We start from the raw sequence: 7890 nt of genomic DNA, 5'->3' as shown, positions 1-7890 counted from the left end.
AATGGTTTCTCAAAGAAGCCACTGGAATGTACTGTGCAGGGGCCTGGGATCCCTGAGGGCCAAACCCAGGCAGTTCAGAAGAAAACGCTGGAAAGAGTTGGGAAGAGCTTGGACCAATTCCAAGATATTCTTCCTAAGCAGCAGGCTGTGCATCCATCAAGCCTTCTCTCCTGACCCTTAGGTATCCCCTATCCCCAAAGTCTTCTCTAGGTACTGGGAGGTCCAGAAAGCAAGGCCTGCCCACTGATGAGGCCCCAAAGCTTAGTGAACAAGGACATGAACAGAATCACACACACCCTGGAGATAAAAAACACTTCTAGCCAGAGAAGAAGATCCAAGGGATCCTAGCATATCCGAGCATGGAGGCAGAAAGGGCACCTGGGAGGGTGTGCGGCGTGGATACCACGGGACAACTGCGGGGCACCTTACTAGTACCTCCACTTCACTCATAGACGTTTCAGTTGTTGGCAAGGGACAGTCACGGATTGTCTACTTAAGGGCAGAATGGGAGGAGGAGACGGGAACGGTGCGCACATTTAACACAGACTTAGATTTTCCACCTCGGGGGCCCCTCAGGGCCATTTTAGCTGCACTAAGCTGGAGCAAAATCACCAGATCACAAATGAGAAACAGGCCAGTGGCCAACTGCACGGGAGTTAGCGGCATTTCCATTCGGTCTCGCCCAGCGGCTCCTCGAACCGTTTCCAATTCTCTTCTCTACCAGAAATGGTCCCCTGCCCCCTTCCCTTCTCTGCCTGCGAACCCTCTTTGCACCCCAGAAAACGATGCTCGCGAAGGCAAAGGTGAAACCCAGCCAAAGGACTCGCGGGTAGCGGCTGAGCCCACGCGCACTGCGCATGCGTCCGCTAAGCTCGGCCCCCGCCGGGCCGACGGCCCCGCCTCCCCGCCCCTCACCAACATGGCCTCCCCGGCCTCAGCCCTTCCTGCTCCGCACGGCCGGGGCGTCTCCGACGTCATAGGAAGGCGCCGCCGGCGGAGGCCGCACGTGGGCTCGGGTTTGGAAACTTTCCGGCTGGGCCATGGATACGCCGCTTAGACGCAGCCGGCGGCTGGAGGGCCTTAAGCCCGAAGCCCCTGAGAGCCTCGCCTCAGTTTCGCGGGCGAGACGGACCCTTGTGGAGTTCGAGTCGAACCCAGAAGAAACGCGGGAGCCCGGGTCTCCTCTCGGTGTGCGGTCACTTGGCCTAGAGTCTCCCCGACGCCAGCCGGGGACAAGCCCGGGATCGCCCAGCCTGCCGCAGCGTGCAGACTTGGGGTCCCCCCGAAGACAGCCAGAGCCGGGCCCAGAGTCCCCCCAGCATCGGCAAGAGCCCCGCCTGGGGTCGCCTCGCAGACACCCAGAGTCGAGTCCCGAATCCCGTCAACCTCAGCCAAAGCCGAGTGAGGAGTCGCCAAAGTGCCCCCAGGGCCGAGGAGAGCTGGACTCGGAGGTGGCCCACAGTAAGGAGGAGCTGGCCCCGGCCTCCCCCGCACATCAGCTGCAGCCGGGAGCAGGGTCACCAGAGCCCTACCCGGGTCAACAAGCGCCGGGTCCCGAACCCTCGCAACCATCACAGGAGCTGACGCCCCCGGCGCCCGACTCCCCCGGGAGCCAGCTTGAGCCAAGCAAGCCGCCTCCGTCCGGAGGGACGGTGACAGGCGGCCTCAGCGCAAAGAAGCGAAATGGATCTTCAACGCAGGCCCCAGCGTCCAAGAAGTTGAAGAAGGAGCAGGAGGAGCTTCCTGTCATCCCTAAAGGGAAGCCCAAATCCGGGCGGGTATGGAAGGACCGCTCCAAGAAGAGGTGAAGTGGGGGGCAGCATGGCGGGGGTGGGGTTCTTTATGTGTTTGGACCCTGCCTTTACCCTGGTGCAACCCCGAGGCGGCCCCAGAGCTTGCTTCAGTGAGGTTGTCCCCAAACAGGTGATCAAAGTCAGGATGTGATCAAAATGTCTGGGATCCCAGGAGGGTAAGACCAGACCCTCAAAGGTCATTTCCCTGGTTTCTTTCCTGGGACTTTGTGGATCTCCCCTACAGCACCTAAGCCCCATATTCATTCAACAGACCTTTCCCATTGTCTGCCATCTCTACCAGGGAGGCAGAAGCAAGTAAACCAGCCATTACTTGAGAAAAGCAGTGAGGTTTTCACCACTAACATCTGTTTACAGTTATTTGCCCTTATGATAAAAAATAAAAATATTGCCGAGCACTGATTACATGAGGATTGGCCGGGGAAGAGCCTTTCAAACACAAACAGGGTGCCATTGCAGTAAGTCTGCACCTTGGCCCAATGGAGCAGGTCTGTGTCTGAGGAAACAGGCTAAATGAGTGGTAGAGAGAGGCTTTGAAGCTGGAGTGACTGGAGAAGTGGCTGGTGGCACTGTCCTTCCTCCCCGTCCCAGCAGGTTATAGAATATGGCCACATCCAACCCTGAGGACATTGGTTCCAGTGGGAAGAGGATGAGCAAGTCAAGCTTGAGGAAAGTCGGGTCCTGGCACTGGGACAGCCCAGGGGAAGGATGAGCCTACTGAGCAGGAGTGTGTTGTCAGATGTGGGTTGGCCTCTCCGGAAGGGAATGAGTGCGACAGTGCCCCTTTGCTCAGACACGGGGAGCCAGGTTCTGTGACACAGACTCAGTTTATTCAGGAAGTGCAATAGTTTATATATGAAGTGAGAACCAATCATTTTAATGAGACAGCCAGGCCACTGCTCAGATTACATGTTTACACTACCGTACCACAGGGAAGAGCAGACTTCTCCTGGGGACCAGGGAGGCCCAAGAGGCATTGGGTCATCACAGAGTGTTCTCATGTGACATGAAGAGAGCCCAGTGTTCTGTGCTCGAGCCCAGTCCATACCTTGGATCCATGCCTGGTACACCCCGGGATTCTCCTCAGGAGTGGGCTGGGCCCATGCACAGGTGAGGGAGAGAGGGGCAGGGAAGGCCATTGGTCCCAGCTGACATCCCTTTACACGCTCAGGTCATGATTCTCATCTCCATGAGGAAGAGTGAAGCCTCCAAGGCTGCCTCACCCAGGGTCACACAGGCAGTAAGCAGTGAACTCGGGGCTTGTATCCAGGCCTGTTGTCCTCCGATGTCCAGATAGGACCCTGAACTGGACTGTCCCAACGCATGAGCCATCTGCCACATGTACCTATTTAAATTAATTGAAGGTGAATGAAATCTGGGTTTACTTTCTCAACACCAAGCACACAGTTCAGGTGCTGTGCAGCCACCTATGAGTGGAGGCTTCCCTACTGGACAGCAGAGAGGTGAGCATTTCTACCCTCACAGAAAGTTCACCCGACACCACTGTGTCCTGTGGCCCTGGTGACTCCAGGCTCCCTCCACCTTGTCCCTTTAGGGTTCTCGTAACCAGTGTGGGAAGCCCAGCTTTAAGACCAGGGCGGAGGTCCCGGCAGCCCGCGCTCTTCTGTGTTTAGAGGTGGGGTCTAGAGCAGCAGGCCCTGGGGATGGGAGAGGGCGTGCTGGGGCCAGAGGCTGGCATTGCAGTGGGAGGGGGCAGAACCAGGCTCTCCATGGAGGGGCCTGGCGTCAAGTGCTGGGCTGCGTGTGCCCGACTCCCTGGAAGTGGGAGGGTGGCCCAGAAGAGCAGCGTCGCCCCTTTCTGTGCACAGGATCCACTTTGCCCAGCGTGCACTCGGGCCGTCAGGGGCTGGCACAGTTTGGGGCATGCTACCATGGGTGTGGGGAAACAGGAACTTTTTCAGAAGAAATTAGTGCAGGAGCAGGAGGGCCACTGTGAGAGGATCTGCAGAGGAGCCTTGGGAAACAGGGAAAGGGCCAGACTGGGAGTGAACAGTGACAGGAGGACTGAGCTGCGAGGCTTGTTTTCACTTTGTGTCTGCTTTTTATTAGGGAAATTCTCGAGCACACAGACAGGGAGAGCACAGGGTCACGACTCCCATGTTCCCATCACAGCTTTGATGCTCTCGGCGTTTTAGTGGCCTCACGTCATCTTCGTCCTCCGCGTTTTCTCTCCCCCTTTTTCCTGGACTATTTTTAAGCCCATACACTCCCGCAGGACGCTTCCTTGGAGAACATGTCATTCCTCCTATGACTCTCAAAGATCACCACTCCTTAGAGGGTCCCTACTTCCTTGAACTCCCCTAACCCACCCCACCTTCACATGCCCCAGCCAGGGGGAGAGGCCCTGCCCAGCCTCGCCTTGGGAAATGGGATGGTGGCCCACAGGGAGTGAAGGCCCCGGTACCACGCGCGTTCTCACACCTGGCGGAAGTAGAACTTGACAGCAGAGGCCAAGGCACCTAGACCTGGCAGTCGCCAGTGGGTTCATGTGCTACCGCCGCTTAGGAACAAGGGGTCCCTGGGCGGTTTTGGCCCCTCTCAGCCTTGGTCTGCTCCTCTGTAAGATAGAATGAGAGTGCCCCCTCAGGCACAGAGCCAGCATGACCGGAGGGCGGCCCCGCAGAGGGAGGTGACTCAGACTGGCTTTTGGGAAGAAGGCCCAGAGCCCAGAGTGACAGCAGAGGGGGCAGGAGCAGTGGCCCACAGACCCTGCAAGCCCCTGCTTTCCCCTCCAGGTTCTCCCAGATGGTGCAGGACAAGCCCCTGCGCACATCCTGGCAGCGGAAGATGAAGGAGCGACAGGAGAGGAAGCTGACCAAGGACTTTGCCCGGCACCTGCAGGAGGAGAAGGAGAGGCGCCGGCAGGTGAGAGGCCCGCCAGCTGAGGCCACAGCTCCGGAAGGCTAAGGCACACAGGGGCCGGCGAGGCTGACTTGGTCATGAGACCTTGCGCCCCAGGAGCCCCCCACCCAAGAAGCAGAAAGCAGTGTGGACCCACAGGGGGGTAGTGCAGTAAGTCACCCAGCCCACCTGGGCTGTGGGTCAAGAATGGGCAGGAGGCCCAGAAGTGGGGCGCGGGGGCCCTGAAAGAAGCTCCAGGAGGCCCTCGCTGGTGTAGGAGCATCCAGTGAGATGTGATCAGGGTCCCTTCCCCAGGACCTCCCAGCTGGGAAAATCTTGTCCCCAGCTTTGCTGCTGTCATTCAAGAAGTGGCTTCCACACACCAGCACATGGTCAGTTCCACACTTTTCCTCCAGTTCTCTCCCGTCACTCATCTCAGAGCCGGAAATGTCCATCAGAGGCTCACACCCCATGCCCCACATCTTCAGTCTCCAGGAAATAAAGGGCCCCAGCTTCACCCACATCACCAGGGCCTCAGTGGGAGTGGAGAGGGCTCTCAGCAGGCAGCATCCGAAGGAGCCGGTGGTGGCTGCACTGGGCACAGTGCTGTCCCCAGCACCAGAGTTATTAGGGGTCCTGCCCATCAGGTGACCCCAGGGTGCAGGAGAAGCACTGAACCAGGGTCAGACAAGTCACCCCTCCTGTTGAGTGGGCCCAGGTCAGCCTGTGGCAAGATCCTAGGGACAGCGTGGCTACGCCCGTGTGCTGAGACCTTACCTTACTTCCTATGCAGCCCTGGCCCCCCCTTGAGCAAGACAGTGTCTTCTCCCTGGCCCACACTCCCCTTGATACCGCAGGTCTCACTTCCCCTCTCTCTCTAGGGGCCCAGACTATCCCACTACTCCAAGTTAATAAAGCCAAGAGAGGCCCCTGACCATGCAGCAGCCTGGGCGCTGACGTCCCCACCCTGGACCTGCCAGGGGACCCTCAGTGCAGCCAAAGAGCCTGGCTTAATTGCTAGGACAGACTCCATCTAGGTTCTGAGAGTCCCGACAGCCAGTGCTATTTAAGACCTGCGAGTGTGCTCGTGCACTGACCGCACAGATAGGAGCTGGGCACTGTGGTTGCCTTGCTTTAAATATGGGGGAGTTGAGGCATTTACCTGTCTAGCAGAGTTACCTGTCGCAGTCAATCCTCAAACCTGGGCAGCTCAGCTCCTCCCAGCCCCAGCCCCACCTGGGAACACTGCCAGAGCCCAGCCCCACCCTGGCCTTACATTTTATGGCACTGGGACCTGCGGGGAGAGGGAGACCCTGGGAAGGTGGGAATGAGTGATCCACCTCCCTCGGTGCTGATGAGCACCATGGTGGAGGGCCTGCTCCCTGCACGTGTGTGACTCTCCAGGGAGGGAGCCACCCAGTCTTCCTGTCTAACCCCTTTCTCAGCTGTCTGTCCAGGTACCCTCCTTCTAATGTGGGGTCGGGCACCTCCAGCACAGTGGGCATCTGGACACCAGGCCCATGGCACAGGTGTTACTCTCTGGTCCTCCTTGCTGGTCCCCAGGTCCCCGAGCTCATACCACCAGAAGCAACGTGGAGCCAGCTGGGAGTCTTTACCCCACTTACTGGGAACCGCGCCAGCCCTCACTGTGCTGGGGCCTGAAGGACCAGGTCACCTTAGCTCCCAGCCTCAGTTCCTTCCCTGTGTCCCTGTGTGTCCAGGAGAAGAAGCAGCGCCGGGCTGAGAACCTGAGGCGCCGCCTGGAGAACGAGCGGAAGGCTGAGATTGTCCAAGTGGTGAGTGTCCCCCTCCCGCTTGCCAGGAGCAGACGTGGCTGGGCCAGGCCTTTGAGATGCCCTGCCCACGCCCTGCTGCTTCTGCCACCCCGACCCCCTGCAGATGCCTTCCCCTTCCCACAGGGACAGGGACGGGCCTGGCCACCCCGATGACTTCCCCTTCTACCACCCCCAGATCCGAAACCCTGCCAAGCTCAAGCAGGCAAAGAAGCAGCAGCTGCGCTCCATTCAGAAGCGGGACACGCTGGCCCTGCTGCAGAAACAGCCACCCCAGCGGCCAGCAGCCAAGGTCTGAGCTGTGGACAGCCCCGAGGGCCCCCAAGACCAACAGCCACATCAGACACAGCCATCTGGCCTCTCAGGCCACTAGTCAGACACCTCTGCTGGAGCCAGCACTCGAGCTCAGCGGCCTCAAGATAGGGACTCCATCCTGGACAGGACTCCTGGGCCTTTGAGGGGTCTTGGGCAGGTTTCTGGGGGACAGGCTGCAGGCGGGAAGAGGTTCCACTCCCTCCTTCCCCATCCTCCAAGTACCTGCAGACCAAGAACAGTAAATTCTGGTTTCTCATTGAGCTCGCAGTGCATGTCCTGTCTGAGGGTCCTGGATCCAACCCAAGCCTGGAGGCCACCAGTCAGGACCCAGGTCCCCCACACTCTCCCAGAGGCTGCTTTGGCTACCACTGCATGCCACTGACTCTGTCTCCCAGCAGACTGAATCGGGCTGCTCCCTACTGCAACGCTGAAAGATTGACATGGGGACACTGCAGGAAGCAGAGTTTCTCTATCAGCCCCTCCTTTTTCCCTACACCACAAATCCCAAAGAGCTAAGCCATGCCAATCCGGTCTACAACGAAAATATTGAACGCCTCTGGTATACAGGTGCAACTCTAGGCACCACGGAATACAGACCACAGACCAGGGTCCCGGCCTCAGGGAGCGCTCCTGATGGGAAAACAAGGCAAGTGAAGTCCATGGGGTGTCCGGTGGGAAAGTGAGAAAAGCGGGAAGCTAGGAGGCTGCAGGGGCGACATCTGTCAGTTGGTGGTGCACCTGTGGGCTGCCCCTGCCAGGCACCCAGAGTTCACAGCTGACCACCCTGGCCCTCCGTGACCCCAGATCCCAAAACTTCCGCATTGGTGCTCTTCCACTGGTGTTCCGTCCACCAGACAAACGTGTACTGGCACCAGCCGTCAGTCCCTGGCATGCAGCGCCGGGACAGCAATCTGCCCTCCAGGCCATGGTGGGCGGAGGTACCAGGGACCATGCAGTGGAAGTGCTGTGCAGGCTACAAGCTGCCCTCCCAAGTGGTCAGGCGGCGGGTGCTGCAGAGACCTTGAGGTTACCTGTGTCCGGAAGGCATCTTGCAGAATGCCAGTGCTGCCCAGGCTCGGGATGCCATGGTCAGGTTCACTAGGAAACGT

General features: G+C 59.0%; 1 protein-coding gene across 1 annotated transcript; it reads left to right on the top strand.

Moving 5' to 3' along the window:
* Nucleotides 1-929: 929 nt before the first annotated feature.
* CCDC86 (coiled-coil domain containing 86) lies at nucleotides 930-7041 on the top strand. Its single transcript, XM_079102955.1, has 4 exons — nucleotides 930-1804; nucleotides 4568-4697; nucleotides 6395-6469; nucleotides 6645-7041. Exons 1-4 carry the CDS (start codon nucleotides 1041-1043, stop codon nucleotides 6762-6764), a joined length of 1089 nt encoding a protein of 362 aa, XP_078959081.1. The 5' UTR covers nucleotides 930-1040; the 3' UTR covers nucleotides 6765-7041.
* Nucleotides 7042-7890: the final 849 nt, after the last annotated feature.

This window comes from Sciurus vulgaris, assembly GCF_902686455.1.
Source record: "Sciurus vulgaris genome assembly, chromosome: 11".
Classification (NCBI taxonomy): domain Eukaryota; kingdom Metazoa; phylum Chordata; class Mammalia; order Rodentia; family Sciuridae; genus Sciurus; species Sciurus vulgaris.
The sequence above is the reverse complement of the archived record's forward strand: the minus strand, read 5'-3'. Positions and strand labels throughout refer to the sequence as shown.

Coding starts and splice junctions, on each gene's coding strand:
- CCDC86 (XM_079102955.1), top strand. CDS start 1,041: ATGGATACGCCGCTTAGACGCAGCCGGCGGCTGGAGGGCCTTAAGCCC. Junction 4,698..6,394: donor AGAAGGAGAGGCGCCGGCAG/GTGAGAGGCCCG, acceptor CTGTGTGTCCAG/GAGAAGAAGCAGCGCCGGGC. Junction 6,470..6,644: donor AGGCTGAGATTGTCCAAGTG/GTGAGTGTCCCC, acceptor TACCACCCCCAG/ATCCGAAACCCTGCCAAGCT.